The sequence below is a fragment of the Pseudorca crassidens genome, chromosome 3, assembly GCF_039906515.1.
Source record: "Pseudorca crassidens isolate mPseCra1 chromosome 3, mPseCra1.hap1, whole genome shotgun sequence".
In the NCBI taxonomy this organism is placed as follows: domain Eukaryota; kingdom Metazoa; phylum Chordata; class Mammalia; order Artiodactyla; family Delphinidae; genus Pseudorca; species Pseudorca crassidens.
Genome location: NC_090298.1, coordinates 164,102,957 through 164,122,745, shown reverse-complemented (window position 1 = coordinate 164,122,745; position 19,789 = coordinate 164,102,957). Strand labels below are relative to the sequence as shown.

Here is a 19,789-nt window from a genome sequence, read left to right as displayed (position 1 = left end):
CACCTTCCCAAAGTGACCCCGGCCCAGCACCGCCAGGAACTGGAAATCCTCGAGGGTCAGGGGTGACTTCCTCAGAGGGCTGTGGAAAGAGGAGGCTGGTGGGGAAGGGACAGTGGGCAGGGGTGGTGGGTGGTGGCCAGGGGAGGGGTGTCACCTGCACAGGGTGGGGCCTGGGGTCTCCTGGGTCTCTGAAGGCAGCTCAGGAGTGGTGGTAGTTTCCTGGATCAGAGACGTCTGTGGCAGACAGAGGAGGTCAGAGTACAATAACCCATAACCACAAGAGCCACCAAGGCTCTTGTCACCAATGTGACCTCACCTCTCCTCCCCCACCCCTCCTCACTCCATCCCCCTTCAGCCACACTGTTCCATTCACTGTGCCCTGAACACACCAGGCGTGTTTCCACCCCAGGACCTTTGCATGGGGCTGTTCTCTCCACCAGGAACTCTCTTTTCCCAGCACCTGCACTGTTCCTCCCTCACCTGCTTCAGGCCTTTATTCAAATGTCACCTTTGAAGGTGGCCAGCTGACCGCCATATTAACTAACTAACAGAAGCTCCAACGCTCCCTGTCCCCTTTCTCTGCTTTATTTTTCTTCCCAGCACATTCTATGCTGTATTTTATCATTTATCTACTTATTCCCTTTATTGGTATTAGGGAATACCACGGAGTGACCTAATTCTTTACATCATAAGCATATATAACTTTGAGAAGAATCAAAATTAGTAATTTAAGTGGGAAAAATTTACCTACTGGTCCATCATTCTCCACTATAGAGACAGTTCTAAAGATTCAATCAGTGCCAACAGGTGTACGGTAGGAAACACAGTCCTCTCCTGCTCCAGCTGCCCTCCCCAGAGCCAGCTGCTGTTCATGATTTCGTGGGTACCTTTCTAGATGTATTTTATACCATTCAAGCATTTTGGTGGCCGTGTGTGAATGTCCATCATAGATGTCCTGGACTGGAACTTCTAGGTCAAGGTAATGCCCATCTTTTTAACTCAGCCAGCTGTGCCGTCCGAAGGAGATGCAGTGATTCTCACGCTTTTCCTGCATCCTCCCCAGCGTTCAATGTTATTCAACTTTTGTATTTTTTTTTTGACAAACTCATCTAATTTAATGAGGCATCTCGTTTTAATTTGATGCCACGAAGCATATATTATTGTTTCCATTTTTTTAGAAAACGAGGTATAAAGTGCACTCGGTGAGGTGGGCAATGGAAAGAGCTCTTACATACGAATCTATCCAGATGCCCGTCGCCTAGCCCAAGGGTCGGTAAACTCCATGCTTTGTACAGTCTGTAAACTAAGAAGGATTTTTACGTTTCTAAAGGGCTGGGGGAAAAAAATCAAAAGAAGACTAATAGTTCACGATCCATGAAAGTGACAGACGTTCAGTAAGGCTTCCTGGCGCACAGCAACACCCCTTCACGTCTGCCTGTATCAGGTGTGGCTGCTTTCTACGAGAGCAGCATTGACTAGTCATCACTGTGACCTTCTGGCCCACAAAGCTGAAAATACTGCCTATATGGCCCTTTCCAGAAAAAGTGTGCTGACCTCCGACCTAGATCAAGATACAGAACATTTTTATCATCTTTGCCAGGCTCTCTTGTGTCCCCCCTCCTATCAATAAACCCCCACCCAGAGAAAACCACTAACTGGACTTCTGTCATCGACATGAGTTTTAAGTGTGATCATTTTACAGGGCAGTGTACTAAACACAGAGAGGTGAAGCTGCTTGGCGTGAGTCACACAGCTAGGAGGCAGCAGAGCAGGGACGGGACCCAGGTAGCCTGGCTCCCAAGCTCATGTTTTTATCCGGGATAGAGAACAGGACCCCGGTTCTGGCAGAGGTGTGCTGTGTGACCAGGGAAGTTCCTGGCGATCTCTGGGCCTTGAGTGGCAGTGGAGGTCCCCTAACACTGCCCAGGCCAAGGGGGAAGCTCACCAGACTTGATGGGCTGGAAGGAGGACCCAGAGGGCTCTTCTGGGGTGAGCTGTCCAAGTCAACCCCGAGGTTCAGCTTCTCCACAGATATGTCGCTGCGGCAAAGGGAAGAGGGTGCATCCAAGACCTAGCATTCCAGGAAGCAACCAGAGGCAGCCGGAACTCCGGGGCCCTCCCTCCTTACCCTGTGGACCGAGCCTCGGGTCCTGGAGAAGCCCCAGGGCTGAAGGTGCCTGTGGCAGTGGCATTGGGGATGAGCCTGCGAAGCAGCCGCACCCAGGTGGCGACGTCGATGTTCATCTGCCTAGCGCGCTGAAATGCCTTCCCTGGGGAGACAGGGGCGGGTGTCACCCTCTGTGACACTCCCGGGACCCCTGGTCTCTCCCCTGCCCCAGCCCATCCCCTCACCTTGCTGCTTGGAGAAGATCTTCTTCTGCCGTCGGAGCCGCGGTATCCTCTCAATGACAGGGTTGCGGAAGGTGACCTGAGGGAGGGGCTGGCGTGAGGACCCTCGCCCACCTCCAGGCAGCTTGGTGGGGAAGCCCTTAGGATCATAGGTGTGCACGCCCATATGTCTCGGGGGTTCTGATCGCTGTGGCATTGCGTTCAACCACAGAGTACTAGGCATCGTATTAAGGGGTCATAAAGCCAGTCCATCCTTCGACGGGACCACCTCCTGAAGTGCTACCTTGGAAAGGCAAGGAGGCAAGCAGGCCCTCCTCCAGGGGTGGGGAGTGGGTCTGGTCCAACGAGATGCGCATACAACTCCAGCAAACAGGTCCTACACTTCACCTAGTGTCCCGATCGCCCGAGTGTGGTCCCAGACCAGCAGCATCAGCATCACCTGGGAACCTGCTGGAAGTGCAGATTCTCAGCACCGCCACCCCAACCTGGACCCACCGAATCAGAAACCCCGGCGGTGGAGCCCCGAAGTCTGTGTTTCAACAAGCCCTCCAGGTGATGCTGGCGCCCACCCACATGGGGAAACCACTGGCCGAGTTGAATTCTCCCGACTCCAACGCATCTTCTAGAAGGTGCCGGAGTCACAGAACTGTGTGGCTTTATGGGTGTCCAATCTGGTCCCCTCTAGCCACATGTGGCTATTTCAATTAAGTAAAATGAAAACGTCAGTTCCCCCAGTCACACTAGCCACACTTCAACGGACTAGCAGCTACTGTATTGGATGACACAGATATGGAACATTTCTACCTACAACGGAACTCAACGATTGTAGGCTCACTGACAACAGAACTGCAGAAAGTCCTACAGGCTGGCGCTTCGGGGAGAACAAAATAGAATGTTATAAGTAAACCTTGAAGGCAAGAAGGACTGCCTCAGAACTTGTCCCCCGGGCCACCCACCTCTATCGTCCACTTGGGTTTTGGACAGTCTTCCTAATAGAAGAATAGTTTCGTGGCCCTACCATCTGAAGTCTGCCCTTCTCTGCTCCTTTCCTTCAGGAGTCCTCGATTATGAGATCACATAAGAATTTCCACCTGGATAGTAAAACAGCCCTTGAATATTTTCAGAATTTTTCTAGATACTTTTTCAAGAAAAAACTACGTGTTGGGAATTAGTGAAAATTTACTAATGTTTTTTTTAATTTTGAAAGCACTTTTTAGTGAAAACTTAGAGTAATATGTATTTGGTCTCTGGCAACCAAGGAAAAGCTTCTTTCAGGTTAATCTTTAAACTCACTTGAACCCAGTGACTCACTTGGTATTTATCCCACTCCCGAAAACAGAGTTCATTATACAGCTGTATTTTATACTGTGCATTGTGAACTGTTTCTCTTTCATTTCTGATCTCTTTCACATGGTCTGATCTTCTTGCAAAGAGAAGCGGTATTTAAAAATCTAAGCAAGTAGCAAAAAAGAAAAAAACAAACACATTTCCTCCTGGGTTTAAGGACATGGGGAGACACACACATACACACACACACACACATATACCTATAGACAAAAAAACAGGACACATGTATATGTTAGGGGCAAATTTGAAGAATTTTTGAGGATGATTCTGGTTAAATGAGGGCACCAGTGACTTTCTTTCTCTGTGGCTCATTTCCTCCTCTATCAGATGTGACTAATAATGGTCCTGTTTGCACTGGGTTATTGTGAGGACTAACGAGTCAATGCCAGTACAGCACTGCGAACAGGGCCCAGCCATACTACAAGGGGTCAGCTAGGAACGTTACTTAGACTACGGGCTCTTCATCAGGGGACCCTGGCCGTGTCTGGAGACATTTTTGGTGGTCACAACTTGGAGCGGGGGGGTTGCTACTGGCATCCTGTGGGTGGAGGCAGGGGGTGTTGCTCAGCACCCTGCAGTGCACAGGACGGCCCCTGTAACCAAGAATGATCCAGCCCAAATGTCCACAGTGCCAAGGGTGGGCCACCCTGATTTGGACCCTAACCCTGACATCACTGTGGAAGGAATCTCTCTGCTCAGCTGTGGCTCTGGTGGCAATCTCCATAATATGTTGCTAGGGTTTGCTTTGCTTTTCTAGCTTGACAAAATTTTGTTGTTGTTGTTGTTGTTTTTCTTTTTTTAATATCTTGTTTCAGAACAAAACCAATCCCAGCTTAAGTCATGCATTGATGTGACTAATTATATGTACTTTTCTATCGAGATTCAGAGACCAGTGGAAAACCCATCTTCCCCTTCCAGAGCAGGAGATGCCAAAGCATTTTCTCAGGGGTCGGGGTCAGGCTGTACCTCAGCCACCAGGCAGCCCTGAGGTTCCATGTCCAGCTGTACTTCATGCCTCTCGTTGTCCAAGAAATCCTCCAACTTCAGGAATTTGAGGGCACACAGGCCCCGCTGGTCCCGCCAGAACACAGCCAACTCCAGCTCCCGTGCCTCAAGGGAGAGAAAGAGGGCCGTCATTTGGGGCACCCAAGGCCTCAAACTCCTCCTCCTCCAAGCCCTGTCATCCCCTAACCCAACTCACCCTCTCCAGCTCCAGGGTGAAGCTCTGGTCCCAGGCGTGGGGACCACACGGCTTCCAGGACGTCTGCCCCACCACTGTGTTATCCAGCTTGAGCACAGTGCTCACCTCACCTGGAACAGGGGTTGGGGTAGGCCGTCAGGAGATTCTTGCAGGCCGAGGGTAATCTCTTGTATCTTATTAAAGACATCTTCTCCTCCCCCCACAATATTCTGCTGTGCTATCTGACAAAGCTTTACAGTTCTGCCTGTCACATTAAGGCCTTTAATCCATCTCCAGTTGATTTTTGCACGAGGTGTGAGGCGGGGATCCAAATTCACTTTTATGCTGTATGCAAGTTCCGGCAATATATTCCTAAGTATTTACCCTCGAAAAATGCAGGCAAGTATACATCGGGAGATGCATAAATATAATGCTTATATAACAGCCCTAAATTAGAAACAGCTCACTGTCCAGGAATTAATATATAAATTGTAATATAGTCTTTAGCTAAACCATGAAATGGCTGAATTCAACTATTTTTTACCTAAAAAAAGACAGCAATCTGACATGCCTCATGACATGGCAAAATGAATGAACTACAGTTTCATGCAACGATCTGGATGAGTCTCCCAAACAATGTTGACTGAAAGAAGCCATTACCATAAAATACATTCTGTATGATTCCACATATATGAAGTTCAAACACAGGCAAATTAAACTACATTGTTTTGAGATGGTACATGGGTGCTAAAACTACAAAGCAAAACAAGGAAATGATAACCGTGAGAGTCAGGAGAGTAGCCACCTCTAGGACAGAGGAAGGGGCTGGAATTGAGGATGGGGCATGAGGGGGCTCAGAGAATTCTACTTCTTGACCTGGGTGGTGGCAACACAGATGGTTACTCTATTGTGATTCTTCTTTTATTCATACTTTTAAACATGTACGTATTAGCTTTTTTCACACTGTGGTAAAATTCACGTAACATAAAATTTACCGTCATAATCCTTTTTAAGCATACAGCTCAGTGGTATCAAGTACGTCCACACTGTTGTGTAACCATCGCCACCATCCATCTCCAGAACTCTTTTCATCTTCCCAGACTGAAACTCTGTCCCCACTAAACAATAACTCTGCATTCCCCCCTCACCCTCAACCATCATCTCTATGAATCTGACCACTCTGGATCATATAAGTGGAATCATGTACTACTTGTCTTTTTATAACTGGCTTATTTCACTTAGCGTAACGTCCTCAAGTTCATCCATGTTGCAGTATGTTTCAGAATGTCCTTCCTTTTCAAGGCAGAGAAATATTCCATTGCATGGATGGACCACATTTTGTTTACCCATCCATCCGTCAACAGACACTGGGTTGCTTCTACCTTTGACCACTGTGAATAATGCTGCTATGAACATGGGTATACCAATATATCTTCGAGACCCTGCTTTCAACTCTTTTGTATATTTACTCAGAAGCGGGATTGCTGGATCATATTGTAATTCCCTGTTTAATCATCTGAGGACCTGCCATTCTGTTTTCCTCAGTGGCTGCACCATTTTACATTTCCACCAACAGAGCAGAAGGGTTCCAATTTCTCCACATCCTCCTTAACAGCTGTGTTTGTTTTGTTTTGTTTTGCGGTATCCATCCTAACGGGTGTGATGTACTAATTTTTGAGAATGTTACAAATGTGGGAAATCCAGGACCCCCCACCCCATCTCATCCCTCCAGACCCTCAATGCCCACTCACTGGTGTTCTCGGATTCCGCTTTGAGACTGCTCCGGCCACTGAGGCTTCCACTTCGGCTGTAAAGGCCCCGGGCTGGGCGGCTCAGGAAGGGGGTGCGGCTCTCAGGGGTCCCAGGCACCCCCACTGAAGGTGAGGGGTTCCAAGGGATGGTCTCTGGAAGGTCTCTGCAGCCCACTACACGCACCTCCAGGGTCCCTGAGAGAGGAGCAGGCTCATGACGGGGGAGGGGGGGTCACATCTGGGGCAGGACGAGGGGAAGGGCCTGCAGGTAAAGTGGGCATGTGCAGAAGTGGCCAACATGCAAATGGGAGGTGGTGAAGGACTGTCAGGGTGAGGCAGGGGGTCTGATGCAGGGATGGCTGTGTCCGGAAGTGAAAAACATGGGACTAGGGGAGGGGTGGGTCAATCTGGGGAGGGGGTCTGGATGCTGGGGTTTAGTGACAGAAGAGAGGTTCAGGGTGTAGGCTGAAGGTCCAGGCGGTGGTGAGCCAGGTAGGACTAGGAGTCCGGGCTTAGATTCGGCGGGCTGATCTGAGGTCTGACACTGGGGCTGGGGTCTATGGTAGGGCTAGTCTGGGGAGGTAGTGGCTGAGGGATCTAAGGAGGGAGGGGCTGGCTAGCCTGGGCGCTGGGGGACAGAGGTTCAGGGCTGAGGGTTCTGAGAGCAAGGGACTGTGAGACTGGGCTGGGGGACTCTGGCTGGAGAAAAAAGGCAGGGCCATTTGGGGAGGGGTGGCGAAAGTGAGGATGGGGATGGGGACAAGAGTCCCTCAGAGGGCAAGGCGGGGTGGGAAGTCCAGGTGCATAAGGCTGTCTGGCATGGGAAATGGGGCCCAGGTCCAGAGGGCTGGGGTGAATGGAGAAGGGAGGGAACAGTGGGATGGGAGTCCAGGGTTGGGGAGAGTGGAGATCCCGGTTGGGGGTCTCGGGGCTGGGGGACTCAGAGGGGTCAGGAGTCCAGAGCTGCGGGAGGTAGGGTCCGGATTGGGTGGGGGACGTCGGGACCCACCTGTGAGCGGCGCGGGCTTGCACAGGGTGCTATAATGCATGGCGGGGAAGGGCCCGGCCAGGCGGGCACTGAAGGCTGAGGACGAGGCCGCAGCAAGCTCCTCGCGCAGCAGCCGCCCCTTCGGGTGGTCAGCGGGCAGCTCCCCGAGCCGCCGCTCCAGCGCCTCCCGAAGCAACCCCAGCTTCTGGTTGGACTCGGTCAGCTTCTCCTGCGCCTGCGGTGGGAGGAGCCTGGCCGGGCTGGGGGCGGGATCCAGCACGCCCCTCCCCAAGTGCAGACCCAGGCCCCGCCCCCAGACTGGCTAAGTCCTACCTGGAGCTCCTCCCTGGAAGCCCAAGCCCTCAGCCATTTGGGTCCTACCCCTGGGCTCCCTGAAAATGAGGTCCCACCCATCGCTGAAGCCCCACCCCTCTGGGTCGACACCGCGTCCCTCACCTCGCTGACAGCCTTGCGGTCTGGGGCTTTGGCAGCGCTGAGCAGGCGCAGCACGTTCTTGGCGCCCTCCGCCACCGCGTGCTCGACTCGGAAGTGGTGCCGCAGCTCCTCGATGCGCAGCTCCATGGCCCCCAGGTCCGGACTCCCTGTGGGTGTAGGGCACGAGGCAGCGAGGCTAGCCTGGGCCCAGGTCCAACCAGCCCGGTCCCAGACACGCAGCCATCTGCAGGAACAAGCACTGGCCACAGACGGCCATCAATATGCATCACTTTCTCCCAAGGTGAGGGATCATGGTGACACTGTCACCCACAGGCAGACGGCCACACTTCCACCCAGATGCTGTCCCTCTTTTATCCAGACGCTCTCACACCCACATGGACAGTCCAAGGGATGTAGTTAAGCTGTCACCTGGGGACAGTCATATATACAGGCACACCATTAACAAAGTCTTAGGGACAGATACATTGCCAGGGTCCCACTCCATCCCCAGGGACTGTCGCAGGGATACCATGGCAACTGGATAGGATATAGTCACACAGACACAGGGACACTTAAAAAAAAAGAGTAACTTTCATTCATTGCTAATGGGAATACAAGTGGCTTTCCAATGGAGGCAGTTTGGCCATTTCTATCAGAATCACAAATGTATTTACCCTTTGATTCAGCAATCCCAGTTCAGGGACTTTATCCCATAAAAAACACCTCTGCAGGAACTTCCCTGGTGGCGCAGTGGTTGAGAGTCCACCTGCCGATGCAGGGGACACGGGTTTGAGCCCTGGTCCAGGAAGATCCCACATGCCGTGGAGCAACTAAGCCCGTGCGCCACAACTACTGAGCCTGCACTCTAGAGCTCACGAGCCACAACTACTGAGCCCATGTGCCACAACTACTAAAGCCCGCGCGCCTAGGTGCTCCGCAAAAAGAGGAGCCAGCGCAATGAGAAGCCCGAGCACCGCAATGGAGAGTAGCCCCCGCTCACCGCAACTAGAGAAAGCCCGTGCGCAGCAACGAAGACCCAATGCAGCCAAAAATAAATAAATTAATTTTTTTTAAAAAAACACCTCTACACGGTTATTCACAGCCTTCCTTCTAAGAGCAAAAGATTGGAAACAACCTCATTTCCTCCAGCAGGTGTCTGGATAAATGCATAGTGACCACCCACCCCATGAAATACCATGTAGTTGGGAGAACAGGAACAGTGTCACACAGACGTCGTCACACTGTCACTCACAGGGTGACAGTGGCATTATCACTTTGTCACCAGTGTAGGCACTGGAACACACACACACACACGCTGAGGAACACACTCTCACAAAGATGCCATCACACTGCCACATAGGGATATTGTCACAGTGATGAGGCTATTACATAGATATATGCCTTGTCAACCCCCAGCAAAGGGACACAGTCACAAGGGCAGAGGGAAATGGTCACAGAACATAAATGCCCTTATAGGACACAGTCACAGAGTGGCAAAACTCCCAGGGCTCTATCTCCAGCCCAGGGAGAATCAGAGGAACACAGTCACACTGCCACACGGATAAGGCATAGGGACAGGTAAAGAAATGCCACCATACTGTCACATAGGCAGGGCAGCATCACTGATACCCACAGACACAGAGGCCCAATGGCACAGGGACAGGCACAAGGATACACTGTCACCCAGGTGCAGGAAACTTGTCACTCAGAGAAACAAGGCCACGGTCACCCTTACCCAAGGCTGTAGATTCCAAGGACAGTCTCGCTGTCCTGCACAATGACCTAGACTCAGACGTGGGCACTCAGACAGTCACAGTCACCCACAGCTGTGTGGCACCCACCGGGACTGCTGTCACATGTGCCCAAACAGTCATCAAGGCTTTTACACTTATGGGGACAAAATCAGGCTGTCACCAAAAGTTACAATGTCACCCCAAAGCACAGGGACGTGATCATACCATCACACACTGTCACTGAGAAGCCCCCGTAGACATTCAGAGTTCAGACGAACAACCACACAGTCACGCCAACACCTCCCCGCTACAAAGACACACACATTGTCACCCGAGTTCCAAGCCCTATTGCTATGGACTGCATGTTTGTGTCCCTGCAAAATTCGTACGTTGAAACCCAACCGCCAATATGACGGTATTAGTTGGTGGGGCCGCTGGGAGGTGATTAGGTCATAAGGGCGGAGCCCTCATGCATGGGATCACTGTCCTTATAAAAGGGACCCCAGAGAGCTCCCTTGCCCCTTCTACCAGTGAGGATGCAGTAAGAAAGCAGCTGTCTATGAATCTGGAAGAGGGCTCTCACCAGACGCTGGATCTGCCGGCGCCTTGATCTTGGACTTCCCAGCCCCCAGAACGGTGAGAAATAAATGTCTGTCGCTTACATGCCCCCACCCCCAGTCTGTGGTATTGCGGTACAGCAGCCCAAATGCACTAACACCCACCAAGAGCTGACACTTACCTCTCGTAGTGACACAGAAACTACCATAGTTACAGGGCAGGATATTATTACGGAGGAGCTGCGGCACCATATTATTACGGAGGAGCTGCGGCACCATGATGTTATTATGTATTGTGTCCCCATGGTCAGCATCACTGACACACATCAGTAGCTGATACACTGACACACATCAGTAGCACAGATAATCTTCTCTGCACACAATACATCAAGACCCGGTGACAAATTCAGGCTAACAATGGGGTTGAGACACCCCCAGGCATTCATACACTGAGACACACAAAGGAACACACACACACCGTGGACACCCACAGGGGCCAACGTGACAAGGCAACCACCTAGTCCAGGGGTCCACACATTATTTCCGTAAAGAGCCAAAGGGTAAATATTTTTGGCCTTGTAGACCACACGGGCTCTGTTGCCACTCCTTGGCCCTGCTGTTGCAGTGCAAAAGCAGCCTTAAGTGATAGTAAATGAACGGGCATGGCTGGGTGCCAATAAAATTTTATTTGAAAAAAAAAAAAGGCAGCAGCAGATTTGGTCCAAGAACCGTAGTTTGCCAATACATGATCACATGCAAATCTGAAATAGGACAAAATGGGAAACTGAGGCCTGGCAAGGGTCAGGAATGGGCTCCAGTCACGTGGTGAGTCACAGCACCCACCTCCCTGCCTCAGAGAGGGACCCCTCGTGGGGCTGGGAGCTGAACTCTCCAGGGTGGAATGCAGGTGAGGCTTGTTCAGGGCAAGGGACTCACCTTGGGCCTCGTCTGCGGCCGCCTGGCTCTCCAGCTGGCAGGCCTGCAGCGCCCGGCGGAGCTGCATGCGGATGATGTCAATCTTGGTCTTACTGTCCTGCAGCATCTGCTGGGCCGTCAGCAGCAGCTTCCGGTCCTGGAGGCAGAGATGGGCCATGAGGGAAAGGCTGGGCAGATGAGGGTCTGACCACCAGTCCTGCTGTCTACATCGTGCAGGCCCTGGGTGACCCTGTGACAGAGCATTCATGTGTGGGTGTGATAACACGTGCCTCCGTGTGTTCCTGGGTGCTGATGGGAGATGTCGCCCGTGGCATTTGAATCCTGGCTCTGCCGCCTAACAGCTGTGTGACTTTGGGCAAGCCGCTCAACTACTCTGGCCTGTTTGCTCATCTGCAGGAAGGGGAGTACTAACAGCACCAACCAACACTGGGCTGAGGATTAAAGGAGCTAACCTGTGTGGAGGGCTCAGAGCCGTGCCTTGCACCAGCAGGCACTGCGTTTGTGTCAGCTGTCAGAATGGCGTGCGTGTGTAAGTGTTCCCCGTGGTGGGCGTAGCCTTGACTGTAGCCACGTGGGTGAGTCCAAGGGTGACTGGATGTGAGACAGTTACAGTAAGTGGAGTCCTGATGTTTGTGTGTGCAGGTCAAGGCACAGCGATGACTGGGCATAGCCAAGGACCCCGTGTTGTGTACATGCACTGGACACTGGTTGTGGATTTTTCCATCTACCTGGTGCTGTGTTTCAAAACCAGGCACTGCTAACCTGTGGTCAAAGAAGTCTGTGTACTGACTGAAGGGGGCAGGAGGGAACCCTTTCTGGGTGACAGGAAGTGTTCTGTATTTCGATGTGGGTGATGTGTACCTAGATAAAAATTCATTGGTCTGTACACTTAAGTTTTCTGCACTTTACGTCCATTTGTTACACATCAATAAAAGGTAAAAAAAAAAAAAAAAAAATTCTGCATGGCTTGTGCCCTCCCACATAACATTCACATTTGTGTGTGCACACAGGCATGGGTGCTCTCTGGGTCTCTAGCTGTAGGTCTGACTGCACTGTGGGTGTATCTCTGGGTGTTGGTGCAAACCTGTGACTGTGTACTCAGTACTGGTACAACTGGGGGAGCGCCTGTGTGACAATTCTGGTCTCTGAGTGTGAATTTAATAATGTGTGTGTCTGTCTGTCTAGGCGGTGTGTTGGCCTGTGCTGTGTGTCCGGGCGTTATACGATGGTGTGTGTCTCTCTGTATCTAGAGGTTGCTCTGGTGGTCATCCTCCACGTGCTTATGAGCGTTGTTACTGATGTGACTCTAGACCTTATGACGGTGCATGTGTGTCTGTGAGTCTCTAGGTGTTGTTGTGACCATGGCTGTGTCTCTAGATGTTAGGACGATGACGTGTGTGCCCCGAGGTGTTGATCTGCGTGTACAAGTGTCAGAGAGAGACCACCAGCAGTGAGAGGCTGCGTGTTGCCCTGACCATCTCTGGGGGTAACTGAGTTTGGGGGGGACAGTCTCTGTCATGTGTCTGTCTGACATCACCCACAGTTACCCTATTTCCCATATGCCCCCATGAGCTGCCCGCACCCCAGTCCTGCTGCAAAGCCACCCATCAGCCCCTCTGTCCCCAACCCAGAGGACCCCAGACTCCCAAGGGAGCAGATGTAGGTGCCACCCTGCCCCCCCCAGACTGTATTCGCTTGCGGGTGTACATGCACACGGGGCGGGGTGCACTCGCGCTGCCCCCACCTTAGTGCTGCCGTTGCTGTACGTCTGGATCATGTTTTCCGCCCCCTGCTTCACCTTCAGCTCGATGGCCAGCTGCTTCTCCAGGCCGGCCACGCGACTCAGGTTGGTGGCTGAGCAGGCTGGGCCACCTTCACAGGGGGACTGGGGGGCATCTGGAGGGGGTAGATGGGGCAGAGTCACCACGGCCCTCACCTCCATCTGCCCAGGTGGTTCTGCCCCAGCTGAGAGGATCCACCCCCAGGGCCAGGGAGAGGAAGAGCTGGGGACCAGGGTCCAGAGGGCCCAACCACCCCAGCCCTCGTAGGGAAACCCCTGCAGGACTGGGGCAGGACCAGCATGAATGAGCACAGGCAAGTGTCCAGGTGTGCGCTGGGTCCTTGGTGCTGGTGTGACTGTATCTACCTTCATATGGAAGTCCCCAACTACTTACACAGCTGTGTGGGCATCCGTGGGTGTGGCGGTGGTTAGGTCTGTGACCCGCAGGGTGTTGGCATAACTGAGCGAGTATGTGTCTCCCCAGGTGCTAGTGTAACTGTGAGATTCGAGGTGTTAGAAGGACTGTGTGAGATTCTGGGTGCTGGGGGTGACTCTAGGCATATGCTTCCGACTATTGGCACAACTGTGCTTTCTGATCTCCCGGCACTGGTACAACTGTGTCCACGTGTCTGGGTGCTGGTACAGCCGGACATGCATGTCTCTGGATGCTGGCATGGCTCTGTGAGTCTCTAGCGAGTGGTGTGACTGTCCAGGTCACTCTGGGTGCAGCTGTGACCGGATGAGGTTTTGGGGGTCGGCTGAACTGTATCTCTGAGTGTTGACATGACAATGTTGGTCTCTAGCTGTTGACACACCTAAGTGGTATATGGGTGTTGGGCTAAGTGGTGCTGAGTCTTCAGGCCTTGTCCGATTGTGTGTATAAGTCTCAGGCTGTTGACAGGTCGGTGGGCGTCTGTAGGGGTTGGGCAGCTCTGTGTGTGTGTGAATCTCTGGGGGTTGGCGTGAGCATGTGCGAGTCTCTCGGTATTGTCTGTGTGTCGGTGTGACTGTGCGTGCATTTCTCTGGGTGCTGGGTGCCGGTAGGCAAGTCTCTGGGTATTCATATGATAGTGCGTATGCCCTTAGGAGTTGTCTGGGTGCTGGTGTGACCGTGTGTGAATGTCTCTGGCTACTGATGTGGTGTGTGTTACACCTTTGTCTTTGGTTGCAAGGTGAAAAAGTTCTGCACATCCCTTGCACGATAATGTGAACCTACTCAACACCACTGAACTGTACACTTAAAAATGACGCATTTTGTTATGTGTTTTTTGATCCCAATTGAAAATTTTTTTAATCAATAAAAATTAAAGATATTTTAGAAAGAGTCTTGGGGGTTGTCCGGGTGCTGGTATGACTCTGTGAGCCTAGATATTCGTGTGACCCCGTGTAAGCCCTTTGGTGTTGTCCAGGTGTGGGTGTGACTGTGTGTACCTTTCTCTGGGTGTTGCTTTTGGCCTTTGGTCTGCCTGTATTTTGAGGCTCGGTGCTGTTGTGACCCAGTGTGTCTCCCTGGAGGTCAGAGGCAATGGGCTGGCCTCGCTCTAGGACACAGCGGGTGAGCCCTGGGCAGTGGAACCCCCTGCTGTCCCGCATCCCCGGGGAAGCCTGGCTTACCGTGCACGCCAGCCGCGGGGTCGGGCAGCACCACATGGGCGTGCAGCTCCTGCAGCTGCTGGTGCAGCAGGTCGAGTCTGCGCGAGGAGCCGCGCAGCACCAGCTCCACGGGGCCGAGGTTGCGGCCCAGGTCGGTGGTGGCCCGCCGCAGGTTCTCGGCGCCCTCCTTCAGCTTCAGCTCCTTGCGGATCTCCCGCCGCAGCCGCTCCCGTTCCAGCTCCAGCTGCTGCTGCACCCCGGGGGCTGCCAGGTCGGCGCCCGCCAGGCCCAGCTGCTCCAGCAGGGACCAGCTGCGCGGCTCGCTCTGCGGAGGACGGAGCAGGGTCAGTGGGGCCAGGAGGACTCTGGGGTGCAGAGTGCTCAGCCGTGCTCAGCCGACCTGGCCTGGTCCCCTCCCAGACTGTAACTCCTGACACAGGGCTGCTCTATGTCCTCTGATCGGCACCCCCCCGCCCCGCCACCAAAAGTGGGAGGTGAGGCAAGGCCCTGTCCCTGCTTTCAGACATCCCCAAACCGCGAAGTCCCGAGGGCAGGGGCTTCTTCCTTCCCTGTCCCCTCAGACTAGGGGACCACAAATACAGTTCAATCTCCCTTCATCTGTCCTCAGGCAGTGGGATTCTTCAGGTCAGATCCCATCACCCCACCACTGTGCCCCCCAAGCTAGGGGGTCCCCAAGGACGGGCCCTATCTCCCTTCCATTGTCCTCCCAAATTAGGGGGTCCCAAGAACAGGCCTTGTCTCCCTTCTGTCGCCCCCCAAATGACAAGATCCTGAGGGCAGACCCCTTTCTCTCCTCTGCTGCCCCCCTAACCTAGGAGGTCCCAAGGGTAGGCCCCATCTCCACTCCCCTGTCCCCCAAATTATGAGGTCCTGAGGGCGGGTTTCATCTTCCCTCTGCTGCTCCCCAAACAAGGAAGTATCAAGGGCAGGCCTCTGATGCCCCACCAAACCACAAGGTTGGGGTCCCAGGCCCCTTCTCCTCACTGCTGTGCCCTCAACCTAGGACAGGAGGTACTGAGGGCAGGCCTCACCTTCCCTCTGCTATAATCCCAAACGAGGAGGACACGGGGCGAGGCCTCATCTGTCCCCTGCTGTACCCCCAAACTAGATCCCGGGGACAGGCCCCATCTCCCCTCCTTTCATCCTCTACAACCGGCACCCTGAAGAGCAGAGGCCTCTCCCTTTCCTCCTCTATCTCCCCAGCCTGGAAGCCCAAAGGGCCCCAAACAGTTTCATCTCTCAAACAGAAAACTCCAAGTCTAACACCTCATCTCCTCCCTTCAGTCCAAAACCGAGAGGTACCGAGGGGAGAGCCTCTGGCCTGTGCCACTTGGGGTCCTCTTCTGCTGGCCCCCCACAAGGACCCCAGCCCGCACCTCCAGCTCCCGGTCCAAAGGGGGATTGGCCTCCGCCATCCTGGGTCCCGGCTGAGGGCCCCGCCCTCTTCCTGAACCTCAGCCTTGCCAGGGCCTCTCGCCTGCTACTTCCTCTTTCCTGCTAGCTCCCAGCAACCCCTGCAAAAGGCCAGCTCTGGGCCTCTGGGGCATCTAGAGGGCCTTCCTCTCAGGCCCCACTCCAGGCCTGAGCCGGCTTCTCTGGAGGCACCCCAGGGATGGCCCCTGCTCCCTGTCCCAAGAGGATGCCCAAGGCGTACACAGCGTGCACACGTTCACAGGCCCACTAGTGTGGACGTGAAGAGCAGCCTCCCCCATGTATACAGGCTCCAGGGGCTGGCTTGGGTGTGCACACGCTCTCATACACCTATAGGCATGTGCACGCATCGCAGGCTAGCAAGTGTGTGCACACCCCCTGCGTCTACCCCTGTGCACACTTATATGCAAACACCCATGAGTGCTTATATGGGTGGCCCAGCCCCCTTCCTGCAGATGCAGCCTGTCCCAGCTTCCGGATTCTTCTCAGCTCGGTCTCTCGCTGCTGCTGACCACAGCTTAGAGGCCTAAGGGGCCTGGCCAGCCCAGCGGCACCTCCTTGAGGCCCACATTGTGAGGAGGCAGCGCTGGAGGGTTGCGGTGAGAGTGTCTCTATGAAAGCTCAAGTATGGTAGCAGTTACCGCAAGCTGCTCCCAGGTCAACTAATGCAACCCCAGGAGGTGCTATCATCACCCCATTTTCTTTCTTTTTTTTTTGGCCATGCCGCATGGCATGCCGGATCTTAATTCCCTGACTAGGGATCAAACCCATGCCCCCCCTGCAGTGGAAGCACAGAGTCTTAACCACTGGACTGCCAGGGAAGTCCCTATTATCACCCTATTTTCAAGATGAGGAAACGGAGGCCTGGAGCGGTGATGTAACTTGCCCAAAGTCCTACAGCCAGCAGAAGGCGGAGCTAGGATTTCAAACGGGAATGCCCAGAATCTGAGCTAGGTGTCAGCGTGGCATGAAGAGCCCCACAGACATTATCTGCCGCCGCCATGAGAACCCATTTCAGAGATGAAGAAAGTCATGGTTGGCTCCCGACCAACCTCAAGGGCAGCTGCCCCCAGGGATTTACTTCAGGCCAAAAGCGTCACTCCCATGATCCTCCTGACCCCTCACATTTATCCTGAGCAACTGCTATAATTCTCCCCCACTTTACAGGTGAGGAAACTGAGGCTCAGAGAGGTGGCAGCAGCAGTTCTCCATGGGGGAGGGGATCGCCTCCACGACCACCCCACTTCTGGGGGGCATTTGGCAACATCCAGAGACATTTTTGGTTGGTTGTCACAACTGGTGGTGCTACTGGCATCTACTGGGTCGAGTCCATGGGTGCCGCTCAACATTCTACAGTACACAGGACAGCCTCCATCTCAAAGAATGATTCAGCCCCAAATGTCAATAGTGCTGAGGCTTAGAAACCCTGGATTAAAGGACACAGATGCACACGCTGAGCTGCTGACCGTGACCCAGGAAGGATTTCACAGCAGCCCCACCTGCAAGGTGCTGGCCTGGTCTACGTCTTTCCCCACCATGAAAACCCTCCAGCTACATTTTTTTGACGGCAGAACCAAGGCTCAGAGAGGGAAAGGCACGGGGCCTAGGACACACTGTTAGGAAGTGACAGCTCTGGAATTTAAACCCAGGCTCACCTAATACCACCTGCTACCAACCAGGCCCCACCTGCCACCCAGCCCCACCCTATCCCCAGCAGGCAGAGCAGGGGTACAGCCAGGAGCAGGGCCAGGTCAAATGAGGGAAGTCCAGGCAGGCTCCCTCAGCCCCACCTCCTCCAGCAGATGAGGCCTGAGAATATGCAGAGCAGGGAGGGAGGGAGGCCCGCCCTCCTGGGTTCTCCTCTCTTGGGTGACTCACTCCTACCTAGGGCAGGGGTCACCTGAGGGCCAGCACGCTGAACCCATGAATCAGGAACCTGGCCTGGCCTTGGAGAATCCCTGCTCCCCCAACTCCCACCATGAAGCAGGAGACCCCAGGTCCAGAGGGTCCATCTTCCAGAATTCCCCTCTTCCCAGAGTGGCCAGGGACCTAGACCCCATGTCCGGAGATTTCAATGCTTTGGGCGTTTCCGGAATCTGGACAGGACATCCGTTTGCTGGACACAGAACGGACAGGCACACACTGGGACAGACAGAGGGACAGTTTAGCAGACCCAAGCAGCCACGAGAAAGGAATGACCAGGACAGGGGAAGAGAGCAGGAAGGAGATGGGAAAGGGGACCAGGGCACAGGTCCAGCCTCGTTCCAGGAATCACAGCCTCCGTCCAGGTCATGTTTGCTACACGCCAAGCGCATGCATGCGCCAGGGGATTCCTACACAGCCCTCCCAGGGCTGAGGTGTAGAGGCAGAGACCCCAGCCCTCCCCAGCCCCCAAGGTCTGACCTTGTGTGATCGGCAACACCAGATACGCCCAGCTCCTCGGCAAGGCTGGCAGGCCATCAGCAGGACTGGGATGGGGGATGGGGGTCATGGGACAGACACAAAGGGGATGTGGGGGTAGGTGCAGAAGGAGACGAGAACCCAGTTACACAGCAACCACAGGACGACGGAGGGATGATGAGGTGCTAATGGGGGCACCAGAGGTACAGGACATGTCTCAGATTTGGGTCACTGAACGAAAGAAGTGTTAGAAGTCACCCTGGCCCTGCTAGCCACAAATAGGGAAGGTGGGTCCAGGGCTGGGATGTCCACAAGGTGGCACAGGAAGAACCTGGCTGGGCGGCATGTTGGTGTCAGTCCACTGTGCCTCTGCGTGCGTGTGTGTGTGTGTGTGTGTGTGTGTGTGTGTATGTATGTTGTGGGGTGACCCAGCCCATGCCCAGGTGGGATTCCAGGTATAAGAGAATCCCCAGTCTGTTGACATGGACACTCCCCACCTGGGATAAGGTTCCACCTGGCAGCCGGGTGGCCGTGTGGGTCCCCCATCCCCCGACCTAATGAGGTGACTCTGGCACTTCCGGCAACAGGTGACAATATGGGTGGCGTCGGGACCATCGTAAAGCTCAGTCTGGAGGTGGGGGCGGCTGGAGCTTTGTTGTGCGGGGGAGAGGAACGGGCCGGGCGGCCTCCTCCCTTCCCGGGGCACCGCGCCAGGCACCTGCTCAGGTGGAGCTGCACCTGCCCGGAACCGAACGCTGGGAGGGAGAACGAGTGGCAGGGTCGACAGGCACCGGGATGCACAGCCAGCCACAGACACCTGAATTCTAGCCTCCGCCGCGCCCCCTCTAATTCTTGGGGAAGGGCGGAGCTTGGGGGTGCTTCAGGACCTCCCCGCTCCCCCCTTGTGCGTACCTCCACCAGCCGAGAAGGGGACTGTGCTGGCTCCACGGTGCCGGCCCAGGGAGGGGGCGCCCAGTGCTCGGGGGAGGGGGGGGGAGGGGGAGGGGGGGACCCGCCCTGGCCGCCCCGATCCCGGGGGCTCCGGCAGCGCGCGGGTGGGGGTCCCCGGCGCCCGCTGGCCGCCAGGGGGCTGAGGACGCAGGTGCGCCTACCTGCAAAGCATCGCTGGCCATGTCCACGCGCCGTCCGCCAGGGGTCCCCGCGCGGAGAGAGGGGCGGTGAGAGGAGCGTGCGTACGCCCCACGCGGGGCGGGGAGGGGGCGGGCGCGGCGCGACCCCCCCGCCCCGGGCGCACGGCCCTCTCCGGCCTGCTCGGCTCTAGCCCCGC

At 54.6% G+C, this 19,789-nt stretch overlaps 1 protein-coding gene across 3 annotated transcripts in view; it reads right to left on the bottom strand.

Moving 5' to 3' along the window:
- The window catches only part of PKN1 (protein kinase N1), a 23,377-nt gene extending 3,588 nt beyond the window's left edge, over positions 1 to 19,789 (bottom strand). The window contains exons 1-14 of one of the 3 annotated variants that reach the window (XM_067733585.1): positions 19,614 to 19,789; positions 14,671 to 14,974; positions 13,021 to 13,172; positions 11,277 to 11,412; positions 8,072 to 8,217; positions 7,637 to 7,850; positions 6,628 to 6,822; positions 4,898 to 5,007; positions 4,663 to 4,806; positions 2,353 to 2,428; positions 2,129 to 2,270; positions 1,946 to 2,039; positions 155 to 234; positions 4 to 79 (exon numbers count right to left, since the gene is read on the bottom strand). In XM_067733585.1, the coding sequence (XP_067589686.1) occupies positions 4 to 79; positions 155 to 234; positions 1,946 to 2,039; positions 2,129 to 2,270; positions 2,353 to 2,428; positions 4,663 to 4,806; positions 4,898 to 5,007; positions 6,628 to 6,822; positions 7,637 to 7,850; positions 8,072 to 8,217; positions 11,277 to 11,412; positions 13,021 to 13,172; positions 14,671 to 14,974; positions 19,614 to 19,634 (1,890 nt within the window). In that variant the 5' untranslated portion in view covers positions 19,635 to 19,789. Of the gene's footprint in view, positions 1 to 3; positions 80 to 154; positions 235 to 1,945; positions 2,040 to 2,128; positions 2,271 to 2,352; positions 2,429 to 4,662; positions 4,807 to 4,897; positions 5,008 to 6,627; positions 6,823 to 7,636; positions 7,851 to 8,071; positions 8,218 to 11,276; positions 11,413 to 13,020; positions 13,173 to 13,450; positions 13,553 to 14,670; positions 14,975 to 16,046; positions 16,101 to 19,613 lie in introns of those variants that run through there. The other 2 variants (XM_067733584.1, XM_067733586.1) reach the window with 2 other exon arrangements.